General features: G+C 38.1%; 1 protein-coding gene across 1 annotated transcript in view; it reads left to right on the top strand.

Moving 5' to 3' along the window:
• ZDHHC5 (zinc finger DHHC-type palmitoyltransferase 5) overlaps window positions 1-22312 on the top strand; it is a 652209-nt gene that overhangs the window by 462571 nt on the left and 167326 nt on the right. Inside the window, exon 9 of the mRNA XM_053692339.1 lies at window positions 4525-4648. Coding sequence (XP_053548314.1) covers window positions 4525-4648 — 124 coding nt within the window. The remainder of the gene's footprint in view (window positions 1-4524; window positions 4649-22312) is intronic.

Here is a 22312-nt window from a genome sequence, read left to right as displayed (position 1 = left end):
CCTTTCGCAATTTCAGGAACGGACCGGCACCAAATTCTACAGCCTCTAGACAAGAGGGTAACGCTTCCCAGCCTAAACCAGTATGGAAACCATTGCAAGGCTGGAACAAGGGTAAACAGGCCAAGAAGCCTGCTGCTGCTACCAAGACAGCATGAAGGGGTAGCCCCCGATCCGGGACCGGATCTAGTAGGGGGCAGACTTTCTCTCTTTGCTCAGGCTTGGGCAAGAGATGTTCCGGATCCCTGGGCACTAGAAATAGTCTCTCAGGGGTATCTTCTAGAGTTCAAGGAACTCCCTCCAAGGGGAAGGTTCCACATGTCTCGCTTATCTTCAGACCAGATAAAGAGACAGGCATTCTTACATTGCGTAGGAAACCTATTAAAGATGGGAGTGATACTCCCAGTTCCAACAGCGGAACAAGGTCTGGGTTTTTACTCAAACCTGTTTGTAGTTCCCAAAAAAGAGGGAACTTTCAGGCCAATTCTGGATTTAAAAATCCTAAACAAATTCCTCAGAGTTCCATCATTCAAAATGGAAACCATTCGGACGATCTTACCAACAATCCAGGAGGGTCAATATATGACTACCGTGGACTTAAAGGATGCGTACCTGCATATTCCTATCCACAAAGATCACCATCAGTTCCTAAGGTTCGCCTTTCTGGACAAACATTACCAGTTCGTGGCTCTTCCATTCGTTTTAGCCACTGCTCCCAGAATTTTCACAAAGGTACTAGGGTCCCTTCTAGCGGTTCTAAGGCCGAGGGGCATTTCTGTAGCACCTTACCTAGACAACATTCTAATCCAAGCGTCGTCCTTTTCCAAAGCAAAGGCTCATACAGACATTGTTTTAGCCTTTCTCAGGTCTCACGGGTGGAAGGTGAACATAGAAAAGAGTTCCCTGTCCCCGTCCACAAGGGTTCCTTTTCTAGGAACAATAATAGATTCTGTAGAAATGAAGATTTTTCTGACAGAGGTCAGAAAGTTAAAGCTTCTAAACGCTTGTCAAGTTCTTCAATCTATTCCTCAGCCTTCCATAGCTCAGTGCATGGAGGTAATAGGATTAATGGTTGCAGCAATGGACGTGGTTCCTTTTGCTCGAATTCATCTAAGACCATTACAACTGTGCATGCTCAAACAATGGAATGGGGATTATGCAGACTTGTCTCCCCAGATTCAAGTAGACCAGTTAACCAGAGACTCACTCCGCTGGTGGTTGACTCAAGATCACCTGTCTCAGGGAATGAGTTTCCGCAGGCCAGAGTGGGTCATTGTCACTACCGACGCCAGTCTCTTAGGCTGGGGCGCGGTATGGGACTCCCTGAAAGCTCAGGGTCTATGGTCTCGGGAAGAGTCTCTTCTCCCGATAAACATTTTGGAACTGAGAGCGATATTCAATGCGCTCCTGGCTTGGCCTCAACTAGCGAAGGCCAGATTCATAAGATTTCAGTCGGACAACATGACGACTGTAGCGTACATCAATCATCAGGGGGGAACAAAGAGTTCCTTGGCGATGAGAGAGTTATCCAAGATCATCAAATGGGCGGAGGATCACTCCTGCCACCTATCTGCAATTCACATCCCAGGAGTAGACAACTGGGAGGCGGATTATTTGAGTCGTCAGACTTTCTATCCGGGGGAGTGGGAACTCCACACGGAGGTCTTTGCCCAGTTAACTCGACTATGGGGCATTCCAGACATGGATCTGATGGCATCCCGTCAGAACTCCAAGGTTCCTCGCTATGGGTCCAGATCCAGGGATCCCAAGGCGACACTAGTGGATGCATTGGTGGCGCCTTGGTCGTTCAACCTAGCTTATGTGTTTCCACTGTTCCCTCTCCTTCCCAGGCTTGTAGCCAGGATCAAACAGGAGAAGGCCTCGGTGATTCTGATAGCTCCTGCGTGGCCATGCAGGACTTGGTATGCAGACCTGGTGAATATGTCATCGGTTCCACCATGGAAGCTACCTTTGAGACAGGATCTTCTAGTACAAGGTCCATTCGAACATCCAAATCTAGTCTCTCTGTAACTGACTGCTTGGAAATTGAACGCTTGATTTTATCTAAGCGTGGGTTTTCAGATTCAGTTATAGATACTCTGGTCCAAGCCAGAAAACCTGTGACTAGGAAAATTTACCATAAGATATGGAAAAAATATATCTGTTGGTGCGAATCCAAGGGATTCTCTTGGAGTAAAATTAAAATTCCTAGGATACTTTCATTTCTCCAAGAAGGTTTGGATAAAGGGTTGTCAGCGAGTTCTCTTAAAAGACAGATATCTGCTCTGTCTGTTTTGTTGCACAAACGTCTGGCAGCAGTGCCAGATGTACAGGCGTTTGTATAGGCCTTAGTCAGAATCAAGCCTGTCTACAGACCCATGACTCCTCCATGGAGTCTAAACTTAGTTCTTTCAGTTCTTCAAGGGGTTCCGTTTGAACCTTTACATTCCATAGATATTAAGTTACTATCTTGGAAAGTTCTGTTTTTGGTTGCTATTTCTTCTGCTAGAAGAGTTTCTGAATTGTCTGCTTTGCAGTGTACTTCACCCTATCTGGTATTCCATACAGATAAGGTTGTTTTGCGTACCAAACCTGGTTTTCTTCCAAAAGTGGTTTCCAACAGGAATATTAACCAGGAAATAGTTGTTCCTTCTCTGTGTCCGAATCCAGTTTCGAAGAAGGAACGTTTGTTACACAACTTAGATGTGGTCCGTGCTTTAAAATTCTATTTAGAAGCAACAAAGGATTTCAGACAGACTTCATCCTTGTTTGTCGTTTATTCTGGTAAAAGGCGAGGGCAGAAAGCTACTGCTACCTCTCTTTCCTTTTGGCTGAAAAGCATCATCCGATTGGCTTATGAGACTGCCAGACGGCAGCCTCCTGAACGAGTTACAGCTCACTCTACTAGAGCTGTGGTTTCCACATGGGCCTTCAAGAACGAGGCTTCTGTTGACCAGATCTGTAAGGCAGCGACTTGGTCTTCTCTGCATACTTTTGCCAAATTTTACAAATTCGATACTTATGCTTCTTCGGAGGCTATTTTTGGGAGAAACGTTTTGCAAGCTGTGGTGCCTTCCGTTTAGGTTACCTGACTTGTTCCCTCCCTTCATCCGTGTCCTAAAGCTTTGGTATTGGTTCCCACAAGTAAGGATGAAGCCGTGGACCGGACACACCAATGTAGGAGAAAACAGAATTTATGTTTACCTGATAAATTTCTTTCTCCTACGGTGTGTCCGGTCCACGGCCCGCCCTGGCTTTTAGTCAGGTTTAAAAAAATTTATTTCTGTACACTACAGTCACCACAGCACCCTATGGTTTCTCCTTTTTCTCCTAACCGTCGGTCGAATGACTGGGGGGCGGAGCCAGAGGGGGGGCTATTTGGACAGCTTTTGCTGTGTGCTCCCTTTGCCATTTCCTGTAGGGGAAGAAAATATTCCCACATGTAAGGATGAAGCCGTGGACCGGACACACCGTAGGAGAAAGAAATTTATCAGGTAAACATAAATTCTGTTTTTCACTAGCTTTTTTAGACAAACAGCATCCTCAGAAATTCACTATTGATTATACTTGGTAGGTACCCATACATAGATTGCATATTTAAAAGGTAGGCTGTACTGATGAAAAAAAACAAATTGGATATTCATGATTAACCCCTTAACGACACACGTAGTACAGGGTACGTCATATATTTAAAAAGTCCATTTAATGGCGAGAAAAGTGGTATATAATGTGTGGATACAGTAAATAAGTAAGAGGAAAATTACAGCTAAACACAAACACTTAAAGGGACAGTATACTATAAAATAGGTTTTCCCATAATGTGTTTCCAATTACTTTTTTTTACCAGCTGCAGAGTATAAAATGTATGAGATTTGCTTTTTTTAGGCTTATTTGTGTATAAGAATTAGCTGATTTTGTTTTTTGAAGCCACAACCTAATAAAATGGATTGAGCTTGTAGGTGTAATCAGATCTTATTACTGTATCACAGTGTGTACATATACCTGCTTCTTTATCTTATATCTGTCCACAAACCAATCACAAGTACTTGGAGAGAACAATGGAAAATCAACATTTTATTACCTTATCTCTTCCATAACCCACTGGGAGTGTAATTTCTAATACTGGCTGTGTTTACACAGCTTGGCCTTGAGGCCAAAAACTTTCAGGATGGGTTGAGATACCACAGGATAAATAATCTATTTCAAATGCCAATATAAGGGTAATGGAAATACTTTTATTATAATAAACAATTTAATACACTCCAGCAGGTAAAGTGGATCATTGGGAACAAATTAAAAGGGAGAACATTTTTGAGTAAACTGTCCCTTTAAGGGTAAGTAATTAAAAATGGCCTTGTTCTTAAGGGGTTAAAGAATAAAATTAGCCAGGGCAGAGCCCCATGTACTTTAACCCCCCCCCCCCCAGTTGTGTTATAATAATACTTATCTACTGTTCCGGTACTCATTAACCTTTCATGTTATGAATTTATTTTAATTTTATGTTTTCATCTTTATTTTGTTCAACAGTCTCACAGCAGTCTTGAAGTGACGGAATCTCAATCAGCTGATGCAGATCCACCACCTCCACCAAAACCTGACTTGAGCCGGTACACTGGATTGAGAGGCCAGCTGAGCCTGGGGGGCAGGGAAGGTAAAATATTTAAGGGACTTTCTTTACAGAGCGTTACATATGTCCAGTAATAATAAATATTAGATGACTTTAAAAATGAATCGAGAATTGCACTCTCCCCAAGAGTATCCTCCTCTTCCTCAGGCTAACCATTTTTATAAAGCCCAACATTTTTATAACCTTATATGTGTACACAATTGTAAGACTATTTGCATTAGTTAATAATTATTATTTGTTAATATTGACCAAAGATAGCCACTGGATAACAGGAGTGACTATAATTGTTAAATTTTAAGTCTAGTGATGTCTAAGTTCTTTTCATTATGTATTTGGCTATAAACTCAGTTCTACTTACTGCACAAATAAGACACAGTGATTGAATTTTTAGAGTTTAATAGCATAAAATGAAATCAACAAATTGATCACAAAAACAATCACAAATTAGCACATCAGGTGTAACTATTTCACTAAAATCTACTACCAATCGCAAATTAGATATAACCACAGACAACAGCTTTATAGACCTTTTAAGTCTATACATTAACTATTTGTTTAGATAAGCATTTCTTCACCTGTCCACTGGGTGTCATTAGCTCCCCGTCTATCATTTATCATTTTCTGGCCTCCTTTTTTAGATTTTAGAATTTTTTAGATTCTTAGTTTTGATATTTTATTTATCATGTAGAGAAATTGAATGAACATATAAGTGCTTTTCTATATATTTACCCATTTGATTATATTAGTTTTTTTATCATTTTGTGTATTACACACACATAAACCTTTATGCATACATGCAGATTCCCATACAATATCTGTACTTATATTTACACATGCATGATATCCTTAGGTGATTCTAGATTTAAACACATTTGGAAGTGCCTGGCGTTAACACTTTCTCTCATGGATGTTATTATTAAGCGATGCAAATACAGATGTCTTGTCCCTCCCTTATCATCCATGTCCTCTAGCTTGGGTATTGGTTTCCAACAGTATTAAGATGATCCATGGACTCACCGTGTCATTAGAAAAAAAACATAATTTATTCTTACCTGATAAATGTATTTATTTACTGACACAGTGAATCCACGGCCCGCTCTGTTTTTCAGACAGTTTGTTTTTCTATAAACTTCAGGCACCTCTGCACCTTTGATTACTTCCTTTCTCCTTTCCCTTTGGTCGAATGACTGGGGATTGTGGGTAGGGGGAGTGGTATTTAACAGCTTTTACTGTGGTGCTCTTTGCCTCCTCCTGCTGGTCAGGAGTGATATTCTCAACAGTAATTAAGATGATCCGTGGACTCACCGTGTCAAGAAATAAATTTATCAGGTAAGAATAAATTATGTTTTTATAGTATTTATTTTTACTATATATTTATATTATGCTATATTTAAAATAATTTATTGGATACTTCCTCCCTCATATTGTGTTTTACGCTGCATTTTTATTCTGTCTTTCTGCCGGTGGCTGGCTGCATTATCATCATCTCCTCCCTCAGATTACCTTAAGCAGGACATGCTTATTTTCCTGACATCTTGCTATATACTCATCTTGCCCTTATCATACTATTGTTAAAATGTTCTCTAAAAGTTCCATCCAACCTTCTTACTCTGATCGTTACTTGCTAATAGTGATACACCGAAATGGAAATTCTGGACCGAAACCGCATCCGAAAATCCGGGATGCACTTGGCCGAAAACCGAAACTGATACTGAAAATGAATTTTTTCAAATTTATTTTCAAATTATTTTTTTTTAGTTTTTTTTTGCATAATTAGAGCCAATAAAAAAGCCCACACTTTTAAGATATTTTTGTCCAATTTTAGTGTGTTACTTTCAATAAAACAATAATTTGCTACACAATAATTTTACCAAGAGAAAAAAAAAAAAAAAGGCAAAAAATGCCATTTCTTTCATGTAATTAACAAGAGTCCATGAGCTAGTGACGTATGGGATATACATTCCTACCAGGAGGGGCAAAGTTTCCCAAACCTTAAAATGCCTATAAATACACCCCTCACCACACCCACAAATCAGTTTTACAAACTTTGCCTCCAAGGGAGGTGGTGAAGTAAGTTTGTGCTAGATTCTACGTTGATATGCGCTCCGCAGCAAGTTGGAGCCCGGTTTTCCTCTCAGCGTGCAGTGAATGTCAGAGGGATGTGAGGAGAGTATTGCCTATTGAATGCAGTGATCTCCTTCTACGGGGTCTATTTCATAAGGTTCTCTGTTATCGGTCGTAGAGATTCATCTCTTACCTCCCTTTTCAGATCGACGATATACTCTTATATTTACCATTTCCTCTACTGATTCTCGTTTCAGTACTGGTTTGGCTTTCTACAAACATGTAGATGAGTGTCCTGGGGTAAGTAAGTCTTATTTTCTGTGACACTCTAAGCTATGGTTGGGCACTTTTATATAAAGTTCTAAATATATGTATTCAAACATTTATTTGCCTTGACTCAGGATGTTCAACTTTCCTTATTTCCAGACAGTCAGTTTCATATTTGGGATTATGCTTTAATTATCATATTTTTCTTACCTCAAAAATTTGACTTTTTTCCCTGTGGGCTGTTAGGCTCGCGGGGGCTGAAAATGCTTCATTTTATTGCGTCATTCTTGGCGCGGACTTTTTTGGCGCAAAAATTCATTTCCGTTTCCGGCGTCATACGTGTCGCCGGAAGTTGCGTCATTTTTTTGACGTTATTTTGCGCCAAAAATGTCGGCGTTCCGGATGTGGCGTCATTTTTGGCGCCAAAAGCATTTAGGCGCCAAATAATGTGGGCGTCTTATTTGGCGCCAAAAAATATGGGCGTCGCTTTTTTCTCCACATTATTTCAGTCTCATTTTTCATTTGCTTCTGGTTGCTAGAAGCTTGATGTTTGGCATTTTTTTCCCATTCCTGAAACTGTCTTATAAGGAATTTGATCTATTTTGCTTTATATGTTGTTTTTTCTCTTACATATTGCAAGATGTCTCACGTTGCATCTGAGCCAGAAGATACTACAGGAAAACCTCTGCCTGCTGGATCTACCAAAGCTAAGTGTATCTGCTGTAAACTTTTGGTAGCTATTCCTCCAGCTGTTGTTTGTATTAAATGTCATGACAAACTTGTTAATGCAGATAATATTTCCTTTAGTGATGTACCATTGCCTGTTGCAGTTCCCTCAACATCTAAGGTGCAGAATGTTCCTGATAACATAAGAGATTTTGTTTCTGAATCCATAAAGAAGGCTTTGTCTGTTATTTCTCCTTCTAGTAAACGTAAAAAGTCTTTTAAATCTTCTCTCTCTACAGATGAATTTTTAAATGAACACCATCATTCTGATTCTTTGGACTCTTCTGGTTCAGAGGATTCTGTATCAGAGATTGATGCTGATAAATCTTCATATTTATTTAAGATGGAATTTATTCGCTCTTTACTTAAAGAAGTACTAATTGCTTTAGAAATAGAGGATTCTAGTCCTCTTGATACTAATTCTATTCGTTTGGATAAGGTTTTTAAAGCTCCTGCGGTTATTCCAGAAGTCTTTCCTGTTCCTAATGCTATTTCTGCAGTAATTGCTAAGGAATGGGATAGATTGGGTAATTCATTTACTCCTTCTAAACGTTTTAAGCAATTATATCCTGTTCCGCCTGACAGATTAGAATTTTGGGACAAAATCCCTAAAGTTGATGGGGCTATTTCTACCCTTGCTAAACGTACTACCATTCCTACATCAGATGGTACCTCGTTTAAGGATCCTTTAGATAGAAAAATTGAATCTTTTCTAAGAAAAGCTTATCTATGTTCAGGTAATCTTCTTAGACCTGCTATATCATTGGCTGATGTTGCTGCAGCTTCAACTTTTTGGTTGGAAACTCTAGCGCAACAAGTAACAAATCGTGATTCTCATGATATTATTATTCTTCTCCAGCATGCTAATAATTTCATCTGTGATGCCATTTTTGATATTATTAGAGTTGATGTTAGATTTATGTCTCTGGCTATCTTAGCCAGAAGAGCTTTATGGCTTAAGACTTGGAATGCTGATATGGCTTCTAAATCAACTCTACTTTCCATTTCTTTCCAGGGAAACAAATTATTTGGTTCTCAGTTGGATTCTATTATTTCAACTGTTACTGGTGGGAAAGGAACTTTTTTACCACAGGATAAAAAGTCTAAAGGTAAAAACAGGGCTAACAATCGTTTTCGTTCCTTTCGTTTCAACAAAGAACAAAAGCCTGATCCTTCGTCCTCAGGAGCAGTTTCAGTTTGGAAACCATCCCCAGTCTGGAATAAATCCAAGCCTGCTAGAAAGGCAAAGCCTGCTTCTAAGTTCACATGAAGGTACGGCCCTCATTCCAGTTCAGCTGGTAGGGGGCAGGTTACGTTTTTTCAAAGAAATTTGGATCAGTTCTGTTCACAATCTTTGGATTCAGAACATTGTTTCAGAAGGGTACAGAATTGGTTTCAAGATGAGACCTCCTGCAAAGAGATTTTTTCTTTCCCATGTCCCAGTAAATCCAGTGAAAGCTCAAGCATTTCTGAATTGTGTTTCAGATCTAGAGTTGGCTGGAGTAATTATGCCAGTTCCAGTTCCGGAACAGGGGATGGGGTTTTATTCAAATCTCTTCATTGTACCAAAGAAGGAGAATTCCTTCAGACCAGTTCTGGATCTAAAATTATTGAATCGTTATGTAAGGATACCAACGTTCAAGATGGTAACTGTAAGGACTATATTGCCTTTTGTTCAGCAAGGGAATTATATGTCCACAATAGATTTACAGGATGCATATCTGCATATTCCGATTCATCCAGATCATTATCAGTTCCTGAGATTCTCTTTTCTAGACAAGCATTACCAATTTGTGGCTCTACCGTTTGGCCTTGCTACAGCTCCAAGAATTTTCACAAAGATTCTCGGTGCCCTTCTGTCTGTAATCAGAGAACAGGGTATTGTGGTATTTCCTTATTTGGACGATATCTTGGTACTTGCTCCGTCTTTACATTTAGCAGAGTCTCATACGAATCGACTTGTGTTGTTTCTTCAAGATCATGGTTGGAGGATCAATTTACCAAAAAGTTCTTTGATTCCTCAAACAAGGGTAACCTTTCTGGGTTTCCAGATAGATTCAGTGTCCATGACTTTGTCTTTAACAGACAAGAGACGTCTAAAATTGATTACAGCCTGTCGAAACCTTCAGTCTCAATCATTCCCTTCGGTAGCCTTATGCATGGAAATTCTAGGTCTTATGACTGCTGCATCGGACGCGATCCCCTTTGCTCGTTTTCACATGCGACCTCTTCAGCTCTGTATGCTGAACCAATGGTGCAGGGATTACACGAAGATATATCAATTAATATCTTTAAAACCGATTGTTCGGCACTCTCTGACGTGGTGGACAGATCACCATCGTTTAATTCAGGGGGCTTCTTTTGTTCTTCCGACCTGGACTGTAATTTCAACAGATGCAAGTCTCACAGGTTGGGGAGCTGTGTGGGGATCTCTGACGGCACAAGGAGTTTGGGAATCTCAGGAGGTGAGATTACCGATCAATATCTTGGAACTCCGTGCAGTTTTCAGAGCTCTTCAGTTTTGGCCTCTTCTGAAGAGAGAATCGTTCATTTGTTTTCAGACAGACAATGTCACAACTGTGGCATACATCAATCATCAAGGAGGGACTCACAGTCCTCTGGCTATGAAAGAAGTATCTCGAATTTTGGTTTGGGCGGAATCCAGCTCCTGTCTAATCTCTGCGGTTCATATCCCAGGTGTAGACAATTGGGAAGCGGATTATCTCAGTCGCCAAACGTTGCATCCGGGCGAATGGTCTCTTCACCCAGAGGTATTTCTTCAGATTGTTCAAATGTGGGGGCTCCCAGAGATAGATCTGATGGCCTCTCATCTAAACAAGAAACTTCCCAGGTATCTGTCCAGATCCCGGGATCCTCAGGCGGAGGCAGTGGATGCATTATCACTTCCTTGGAAGTATCATCCTGCCTATATCTTTCCGCCTCTAGTTCTTCTTCCAAGAGTAATCTCCAAGATTCTGAGGGAATGCTCGTTTGTTCTGCTAATAGCTCCGGCATGGCCTCACAGGTTTTGGTATGCGGATCTTGTCCGGATGGCATCTTGCCAACCATGGACTCTTCCGTTAAGACCAGACCTTCTGTCTCAAGGTCCTTTTTTCCATCCGGATCTGAAATCCTTAAATTTAAAGGTATGGAGATTGAACGCTTGATTCTTGGTCATAGAGGTTTCTCTGACTCCGTGATTAATACTATGTTACAGGCTCGTAAATCTGTATCTCGAGAGATATATTATAGAGTCTGGAAGACTTATATTTCTTGGTGTCTTTCTCATCATTTTTCTTGGCATTCTTTTAGAATACCGAGAATTTTACAGTTTCTTCAGGATGGTTTAGATAAGGGTTTGTCCGCGAGTTCTTTGAAAGGACAAATCTCCGCTCTTTCTGTTCTTTTTCACAGAAAGATTGCTATTCTTCCTGATATTCATTGTTTTGTACAAGCTTTGGTTCGTATAAAACCTGTCATTAAGTCAATTTCTCCTCCATGGAGTTTGAATTTGGTTTTGGGAGCTCTTCAAGCTCCTCCGTTTGAACCTATGCATTCATTGGACATTAAATTACTTTCTTGGAAAGTTTTGTTCCTTTTGGCCATCTCTTCTGCTAGAAGAGTTTCTGAATTATCTGCTCTTTCGTGTGAGTCTCCTTTTCTGATTTTTCATCAGGATAAGGCGGTGTTGCGAACTTCTTTTGAATTTTTACCTAAAGTTGTGAATTCCAACAACATTAGTAGAGAAATTGTGGTTCCTTCATTATGTCCTAATCCTAAGAATTCTAAGGAGAAATCATTGCATTCTTTGGATGTTGTTAGAGCTTTGAAATATTATGTTGAAGCTACGAAATCTTTCCGTAAGACTTCTAGTCTATTTGTTATCTTTTCCGGTTCTAGGAAAGGCCAGAAAGCTTCTGCCATTTCTTTGGCATCTTGGTTGAAATCTTTAATTCATCTTGCCTATGTTGAGTCGGGTAAAATTCCGCCTCAAAGAATTACAGCTCATTCTACTAGGTCAGTTTCTACTTCCTGGGCGTTTAGGAATGAAGCTTCGGTTGACCAGATCTGCAAAGCAGCAACTTGGTCCTCTTTGCATACTTTTACTAAATTCTACCATTTTGATGTATTTTCTTCTTCTGAAGCAGTTTTTGGTAGAAAAGTTCTTCAGGCAGCGGTTTCAGTTTGAATCTTCTGCTTATGTTTTTTGTTAAACTTTATTTTGGGTGTGGATTATTTTCAGCAGGAATTGGCTGTCTTTATTTTATCCCTCCCTCTCTAGTGACTCTTGTGTGGAAAGATCCACTTCTTGGGTAGTCATTATCCCATACGTCACTAGCTCATGGACTCTTGTTAATTACATGAAAGAAAACATAATTTATGTAAGAACTTACCTGATAAATTCATTTCTTTCATATTAACAAGAGTCCATGAGGCCCACCCTTTTTTGTGGTGGTTATGATTTTTTTGTATAAAGCACAATTATTCCAATTCCTTATTTTATATGCTTCGCACTTTTTTTCTTATCACCCCACTTCTTGGCTATTCGTTAAACTGATTTGTGGGTGTGGTGAGGGGTGTATTTATAGGCATTTTAAGGTTTGGGAAACTTTGCCCCTCCTGGTAGGAATGTATATCCCATACGTCACTAGCTCATGGACTCTTGTTAATATGAAAGAAATGAATTTATCAGGTAAGTTCTTACATAAATTATGTTTTTCGCCAAAATGTTTCTGTGACCAAAATTTTGGTTGTGCATCCCTACTTAAAACAATTATAAATATCAATATACTGTATTATTCTTCATTTAGTTCTATGTAACAGAATCATAGGTTTTTTTTTTTTTACCAATTATCCAAATAAAGTATAGTCTTAGAAAACTCATTATATGCAGAACAGTAAGTCAAGTAATAAACTTAAACAGCAGCTCTAGGCTAGCATCAAATTTTAAACATGCTACACAATAATTTTACCGAAAATAACAGGCAAAAAAAACGAAAAACTAAATAGCCAAAAATGCAAAATTTCAGTGCATCCCTACTTGCTAATATATACAAATATTTCTTTATCGCAAGTCAACAGGACAAACGTTTCATGTCACAGATCATAAAACAATTGTAGTGCTGACTTGCGATCAAGAGGTTTTTGTATAGATTAGCAAGTCATGATCAGTGTGAGCAGGATAAATGGAACTCTTAAAAAATAATTTAGCAAGATTTTAATTCATATGTGATTATTGGCAGTCTATATTTATCACTGCTTTAAAATCTCAAATTGAAACTAAATCTTTGTGATAATAAAGCTAATACTGTTTTATTTAGTTTGAAACATTTTGTAAAAAAAACTTTGTACTAGGTAATGGTCTCCCCTTGTGTAGCTTGCAGGTCTTCTCTGTGGTTTTTTTTTTTTTCCATCTCTTTTGGTGACTCATATCAGACTGAACATTTATTAAGGATATTTATATCCAAAAACTAGCAAACATTATCAAATAGCTGTAAAAGAGTCTAAGAGTCTGTTTTTACATGCAAAGTATTTATGGGTAATTTTAATTTGCCTATTCAAATGTGTGCTAATATATATATATATATATATATACACTATCTATTAATTCTAAAAGCCTCCTCAAGTACAATAAAGAGTGAATAGATAGAATAGTTTAGCCTAGCTTCAGTTAGACTTTTGAGCTTACATGTAATAAATGGTAATCATGGTAACAGTGCAAGACTGGTTTGTAGATGAAGTATTGTCTATTATTCCTTTCAACTATTACAGATTTAAAATTAATGAGCATACAGTTCTTTGATTATTGCAGGTGGCAGACTCCTTTTTTTATATAAATATTTAACCATTTAGCTGTCAAATTTTGTTTTTACATGCAAAGCATTTATGGGTATTTTTAATTTGCATATTTAAAATGATACAATCTATTCATTCTAAAAGTCTCCTCAAGTAGAATAAAGAGTGAGCAGATATATAAGTAATATCAACTTCTCTGAACTGTACTATTATTATTCAATTTGAATTAATTTAATATGCTAAAGTGAAGGGTGGTTAATGTTAGTTTGAACTTCTGATACAGTAGCTCAATACAGAAAAATAAACAATTGATCATGTAGTAAAATATGAGAAGAGAAAGAAACAGAGCCGCCACCATGGCCCAGTACCACCAAAGCAAATAAATGTGAATACAAATAGAAATGTATACTCACAAACATACAGCACCCAAATGGTGCTAGTGAGGCAGGCTGGAGCTTCACAGTAGTCCAGCTCACTGTTATTCCTCAACAGGGATCCGGTAAGAGTTCCTTAGAAGGCCTGAAATGAGATGCCTAGAAAAAAAAAGGCAAACCAACATGGCCCAGTAACGTTTGAGCAAGGGGAGGATGTAACCATAAGAGTATACTCACAGGATACAAAGCACCTCCAGGTGCAGTTACAGCAAGCTGGAACCACAAAGTCGCCCAGTAGACAATCCACAAAGGTAATCCCCAGCTTCCAGCAACGAGAGATTGTACAAAAAAAGATAATAATGCACCACAACTAGGTAATTAAGTAAAATACCACAGAAGCAAGTGTATATAAAAGTTAAAAACCTTTAATAACACAGCGACGCGTTTCTCAGCCTCCTGTGGGCTGTTTCATCAGGCTATAATAAAACATTAAGATATACACTTGCTATATAACAAACTAAAAAACCCTAAGGCTATCTGATAGGACAGTTAATTATGATTTACACCAACGTGTGCTCAGTAACAATTAATTGCTATGGTAACCATAATTGGCATAGGGATGAACAGGTGAACATAAGCATGCAAATCTATAGCAAAAAAACTATAGCAACCATACAATTCGTAACTATAGTAACCAGTATTGGAAATACAAACAAATGAATTCATATATGCAAAGTCTAATTACCATAAAAGCATAAAAGTTCCATTGACACATAAAAAATAATAAATATACATTCCATTGACACATGAAACAGGGGCTAATAGAAAACAGAGGACCATGTTTACCAATCTCAATACAAAATATATATATATATATATATATATATATATAAATATATATGCATGGACCATCTACATCACATATAAAAACGTTATTCCCCCACAATACATGATACATCATGTACCCAAAAATAATATGTTAATGTGTATATTCAGATAGTATAAATAAACTCATAAGAAACCTTTGTTTAAACTGTAGTAGGAGACGCAACCTTAAGTGAGTCATGCTAAATCAATGTGAACAGCACAATGTAGTATCGTAAGCTGTATGTAGAGAACTGGCTTGCCCTTTATGGTATTACGAGTGTTATACTTCTTTACCTTCTACAGTTACATGTTTCATAATCATGTTATTATTTCATGGGAAAACAAGCTTGTGTGGTAATGGGGTATCAGTTAGATCGATCTTGTTACAAAATTATTTAAAAACAACGCCATCTTAAGCGTAATCCTCTCTGCACTGTGTCATTTGACAGGTTATGCAGATGCAGGAACTTCCTCCAGTTGTATTTGCTAATTTAGAGGGAGTGTAAGCCCGCTCCAATCAGCCTTAGTGTCATAAAAGGGATATATTCCTAGTCCAATCAGAACCCATTTCTCTACCCCTAGCAGTGTATATGTATTCTCTAAGGGGAGTATGTCCGTGAGCCAATCAAAGGCGGTGATGCGATGTGCTTCTTGATATCTCCATGATTAATGGTAGATAGGGACAAAGTGTAAGTGTGTATTCTGCCGATACGAAAAAAAAACAATCTAGTTGTTACAGATGATATGTGTGTCCATATCTGTAGTAACCAGATATCGTGGGAAAAGATTAGACACTGATGATAAATGTATCTTGAAATGTATAATACATAATACATCATATGCTAGTGTAGTGCAATGTCATACTATTAATACACTGTTTATAGCGCTCATATTAACTCGCTATCCATTGTATTTAATGATGCAAAAAATATAATAGTATGTAGATTATTTGGAACTCTCTTGACTAAATAATTCAATGTTTACCACCTCCTATAACAAGATATATCTTATCTAAATGAGAGAAGTTACCCTTTGTATAAAATAAACAAATGTGTGTGACAAAGTGTGATGAAGTGTTCATGAATTATAAGTGTTAAAGTCGTATATCCCCCAAAATAGTGATTCAATTTACTTGTAATAGTAAACTGAGATTCATCAAGTTTGCTACTACTGAAGACCAGCATATAGATGTCAAAGTATATCTAGTTGGTCAGAGTGAGAATATGTGAAATGGGAAGTGTAGAATGTGATGTTAACTAGTTAATAAAATGAATGGTGTCTTTCTATTTGTGAGTGAGTAGAAATAAATAAGATGCCAACTGTAAAATGATATGATCATATCAGATATTGTGTGATAATTATTAGTGATGCGTAACATACGCAATATAGGTGATGATAACAGATCGATAAGGACTAATACAAAGTGATAAAGTTGTGATATATAATGCAATCACAGTAAACATTACATCTAGAAAGTATCAGATGGTTGGCCTCCTATGGAGCAAAAGATAATTGCACCAATGATATAGTGATGTCGAAATATTCCTTATTGTTCATACAATATCTCATGCAGTTGCATCTATATTCATTTAAGAGTTAGTAGTAGTGATGACATCTCTCACGATCAATCATAATTATATCAAATTGATATATCTATATATAGATAATCCATAGAGCAGTCACTCTGGCAAATATCCACAATGACTGTTTCTGATAGTAATGAATAATATGTATCTAGGCCACATCCTAACCATACTCCCAGTGTCTTGCAACTATGGAGAGGATAGGTTTTATAGAAATTTCTCTAATGGTTGACCTAGATAACATGTCACACTTATGGGTTAATATCAAACAGTTGGCTAATATCAATGATTGTAGTCATTAGGACAATTAAGATGAGGGCCTCAAATTGATAATACAATCTCATCTGGTCATAAGTTCATATATAAGGGTACTAGATGGAATCATGTGTCTCCAACCTAAATTGACATTGAAATAATAGATGGGGTATATCAGTATCCTATCACTATGGAGTTCTTATTAAAATAATCAGAAAGCCGCCATATCAAGGTTCTCATTGAGCCCATCTGGCGGAAGTGTTTGTAATTTTTTAATCCAGAACATCTCTCTTTTCCTGAGAGTCAAAAAGGCATTAGGGAACGATCTGGAGATCGCCTCTATTGGTGTAATTCTCATAGGGTTTTTTTGTTTTTTTATGATAGATCAGACAATGTCTGGAGTTCTTTTTGATGTTATGTGAGTGTTCACCACATCTTTTTTTGATCTTACGACAGGTACGTCCAACATATTGAACCCCACATTTGCAACTCAAAAGGTATATGACGAAAGATGTCTCACATGTCATAAATCCCTTGATGTTAAATATCTCGCCAGTGGTATGTGATGTAAAAGTGGAGGCCCTGTGGGATATGAAACTACACATCCCACAGCGTTTCCTACAACATTTGGATATTTTATTTCTTGAAATTGTTGAATTTTTTAGAAAAGCAATCCCCATTGGGTTGGTACAAATTAATTGGTGGTGCTATATTTGTCCCTAACAACCTTACTGGGAGCTAAGGCGGTTTTTAAAGTTGGTGCTCTCCTGAACAGCACTTTGGGTTTCTTTCCTATTATTTTCTTAAGAGTAGGGTCGTTTGTTAGGACTGGCCAGTGTTTGTTCAGAATCTTGGCAATTATATGATGGATAGAATTGTATTTGGTAATAAATGGTGGTGGATTGCATTCTTTGAATGCTTCTTGATGTTTCTGTTTCTTGTTAAAATAACAAGACCTGTCTTCATTTCTAACCCTATTGATTTCGCGATCTATTAGATCCTGTGGGTAACCTTTCTCGAGGAACCTTTCACCAATTATTTGAGCTTGTATGTCATAGTTCTCTATTGTGGAACAGCTTCTTCTAATTCTTCTGAATTGTCCGTACGGGAAATTGTTCTTCCAACACTTGTAATGGTTGCTCTCATAGTGGAGAAAACTATTACAATCGACAGTTTTAAAGAAAGTTCTTGAAGAAACTTTTCCATCAGGTGTCCTCCCCAAAATGAGATCTAAAAATTCAATTTCATCCCTTTTTATGTTGTGGGTAAACGAAATCCCAAACGTTTTGTCATTCAAATGGTCTACAAATCCTCTAATATCATCCTCTGACCCTTTGAAGATGAATAGCAGGTCATCAATGTAACGGCCATAGAACACCAGGTTCGCTGCATAGTGGGTGTCATAAATATATGCTTGTTCGAAGCAACCCATAAACAAGTTAGCGAAACTAGGAGCGAACCTGGTGCCCATGGCCGTTCCCTTGATTTGAAGATAGTATCTACTTTGATATAAGAAGTAGTTGTGCTTGAGAATAAAGTTTATCAGTTGAATAATGAAATCTATTTGTTGGACAGGCATATAAATATCTTGTTCCAGGAAGGACCTTACTGCTCTTGTTCCTATTTCATGTTGTATATTTGAATATAAGGCTCCTACGTCACAGGTGACCCACCAACAATGTTTATCAAGACTACAATCTTGTAGTTTTGATATTAGATCAGTTGAGTCGCTTATATAGGAAGGAAGAGTGATTACAAATTTTTGCAAGAATTGGTCTATATAGGCTGATAGGGAGTCAGTAAGGCTCCCTATCCCAACAATAATTGGTCTGCCTTGTGATTTTAGGGGGTCCTTGTGGACTTTAGGCAGATGAAAATAGAATGCGGTACAGGGGTATTTGGGGAGACAGTAGTCTCTTTCATGTTTGTTCATGATACCCATATCCACACCCTTCTGTAAAATATGGTTTAACTGATCATAGAACCTAGAAGTGTGATCACCACATAAAGTATTATAATACTCCTGGTTATTTAATATTCGGTTTGCCTCCAGTAGGTAGTCTTGCATGTTTTGCAAAACTATGCCTCCCCCCTTATCCGCCTGTCTGATCACCAGGTCAGATCTATTCATCAGACTAGCTAAAGCTTTCCGTTCATTAGGATTAAGATTGTTTTTATACCTTAACTTTTTTTTATTTTTAGTTTCGCTAACTTGTTTATGGGTTCCTTCGAACAAGCATATATTTATGACACCCACTATGCAGCGAACCTGGTGTTCTATGGCCGCTACATTGATGACCTGCTATTCATCTTCAAAGGGTCAGAGGATGATATTAGAGGATTTGTAGACCATTTGAATGACAACACGTTTGGGATTTCGTTTACCCACAACATAAAAAGGGAGGAAATTGAATTTTTAGATCTCATTTTGGGGAGGAAACCTGATGGAAAAGTTTCTTCAAGAACTTTCTTTAAAACTGTTGATTGTAATAGTTTTCTCCACTATGAGAGCAACCATTACAAGTGTTGGAAGAACAATGTCCCGTACGGACAATTCAGAAGAATTAGAACAAAATGTTCCACAATAGAGAACTATGACATACAAGCTCAAATAATTGGTGAAAGGTTCCTCGAGAAAGGTTACCCACAGGATCTAATAGATCGCGAAATCAATAGGGTTAGAAATGAAGACAGGTCTTGTTATTTTAACAAGAAACAGAAACATCAAGAAGCATTCAAAGAATGCAATCCACCACTATTTATTACCAAATGCAATTCTAACCATCATATAATTGCCAAGATTCTGAACAAACACTGGCCAGTCTGAACAAACGACCCTACTCTTAAGAAAATAATAGGAAAGAAACCCAAAGTGGTGTTCAGGAGAGCACCAACTTTAAAACCCACCTTAGCTCCCAGTAAGGTTGTTAGGAACAAATATACCACCACCAATAGTGGTTGTACCAACCCAATGGGGATTGCGTTTCTAAAAAAATTCAACAATTTCAAAAAATAAAATATCCAAATGTTGTAGGAAACGCTGTGGGATGTGTAGTTTCATATCCCACAGGGCCTCCACTTTTACATCACATACCACTGGCAAGATATTTCACATCAAGGGATTTATGACATGTGAGACATCTTTCGTCATATACCTTTTGAGTTGCAAATGTGGGGTTCAATATGTTGGACGTACCTGTCGTAAGATCAAAAAAAGATGGGGTGAACACTCACATAACATCAAAAAGAACTCCAAATCTCACAGTGTCTCCAGACATTGTCTGATCTATCATAAAAAAACAAAAAAACCCTATGAGAATTACACCAATAGAGGCGATCTCCAGATCGTTCCCTAATGCCTTTTTGACTCTCAGGAAAAGAGAGACGTTCTGGATTAAAAAATTACAAACACTTCAGCCAGATGGGCTGAATGAGAACCTTGACATGGCGGCTTTCTGGTTATTTTAATAAGAACTCCATAGTGATGGGATACTGATATACCCCATCTATTATCTCAATGTCAATTTAGGTTGGAGACACATGATTCCATCTAGTACCCTTATATATGAACTTATGACCAGATGAGATTGTATTATCAATTTGAGGCCCTCATCTTAATTGTCCTAATGACTACAATCATTGATATTAGCCAACTGTTTGATATTAACCCATAAGTGTGACATGTTATCTAGGTCAACCATTAGAGAAATTTCTATAAAACCTATCATTTCCATAGTTGCAAGACACTGGGAGTATGGTTAGGATGTGGCCTAGATACATATTATCAGAAACAGTCATTGTGGATTTTTGCCAGAGTGACTGCTCTATGGATTATCTATATATAGATATATCAATTTGATATAATTATGATTGATCGTGAGAGATGTCATCACTACTACTAACTCTTAAATGAATATAGATGCAACTGCATGAGATATTGTATGAACAATAAGGAATATTTTGACATCGCTATATCATTGATGCAATTATCTTTTGCTCCATAGGAGGCCAACCATCCGATACTTTCTAGATGTAATGTTTACTGTGATTGCATTATATATCACAACTTTATCACTTTGTATTAGTCCTTATCGATCTGTTATCATCACCTATATTGCGTATGTTACGCATCACTAATAATTATCACACAATATCTGATATGATCATATCATTTTACAGTTGGAATCTTTTATTTATTTCTACTCACTCACAAATAGAAAGACACCATTAATTTTATTAACTAGTTAATATCACATTCTACACTTTACATTCCACACATCACATTTCACATATTCTCACTCTGACCAACTAGATATACTTTGACATCTATATGCTGGTCTTCAGTAGTAGCAAACTTGATGAATCTCAGTTCACTATTACAAGTAAATTGAATCACTATTTAGGGGATGTACAACTTTAACACTTATGATAATTCATGAACACTTCATCACACTTTGTCACACACATTTGTTTATTTGATACAAAGGGTAACTTCTCTCATTTAGATAAGATATATCTTGTTATAGGAGGTGGTAAACATTGGATTATTTAGGACTTCCGGTGGGCGGGGCGACCGGGAAGCAGCAGCGGTGAAGAGCTCCGCACCTCTCCAGCTCTAATTGATACCTCTGCTGCTGTTATTCCCTTCCCCGTGACTCCTTTTCTTGCCAGGCCGAGTGTTAGTGCCTTGTCTGAACGCTTGCACGCAGGACCTGTCATCTGGTCCTGGTCCTGGTCCCCGGGGGCAAATTTACAGAAAAAGAAAAGGGCGCGAACGGACGCCATCTTTGCTGCGGCTACGGAGCTGCCTAAACCCTGCTGCCTTGGGTATCCTGGTAATCCGGCCTCTTGTGGTGCTGCAGAGACTCCTCTTCCCTAAGCAGTGTCAGCCCATCCTGCATTGGCTACAAATAGGTGCTGAAAAGGGAGGTGAACAGCTCAAGGACTCAGAACTTTAATCCCAGGCTTTGCAGGCCTCAGGGCCAAAGGATAACTGTGAGTAGCCATACAATACAATGCAGGCTTCCCTGCTTCTGTCACAAACCACTGAGAGCAGGCAAACACTTGTGATCCAGAGGGGTAGGAATGTAATCTGAGCTAACACTACCAGCTTCTCTGATAACTTTGCCAGCAGCTTTATTCTTATATCTTGGGAGTGAAATATACACATTACCTGCTTAGAGACTCACTTCATATATACCACTGTGCTGGGGGTGACTTGGCAACTTTGTATGCCCTATTTTTATTATCATAAAGGGAAGGAGTGAGAGAGAGGAACCTGGAGAGATAAAAAAAAGTTTGCACTTGTTCTTTTACTATCTGTTGGTGCACATGGCTGACTTGGATCTACTGTAACATTACACCTAAGCAAGCAACATACGCCATCTAGTGGTTTAACTTAACATCACACCTATACAGCAGTGGATAAATATTACAATCTTGCTAAGTATCGCTGTATTGGTCACAGGGTACCTTGCTCAAACCTGCTTAATCATCTTGTTGATTATAACTCATATACCACATATGCTGTAGCCCTGCCCTGTGTCTTATGAAAGCTGTTAAACAAGGCAAGTGCAGTGAATAACTCAAAGTTTAATCGCATCCCATTCTGTGTGTGCCTTATACCTCACTTTTGCTGGACTGAGCTTGTGGAGAATTCCTGCTACATATACAGCCTGACTGCATTATATTCTATGAAAGTTGATGATTATTTCCACAGAGTTTCCCAGTCTGGGACCAACAATATGAGTTGCAGA

This window comes from Bombina bombina, chromosome 9 (assembly GCF_027579735.1).
Source record: "Bombina bombina isolate aBomBom1 chromosome 9, aBomBom1.pri, whole genome shotgun sequence".
Taxonomy (NCBI): domain Eukaryota; kingdom Metazoa; phylum Chordata; class Amphibia; order Anura; family Bombinatoridae; genus Bombina; species Bombina bombina.
Note: the sequence above shows the minus strand (reverse complement) of the source record. Positions and strands in the feature narration are given on the sequence as shown.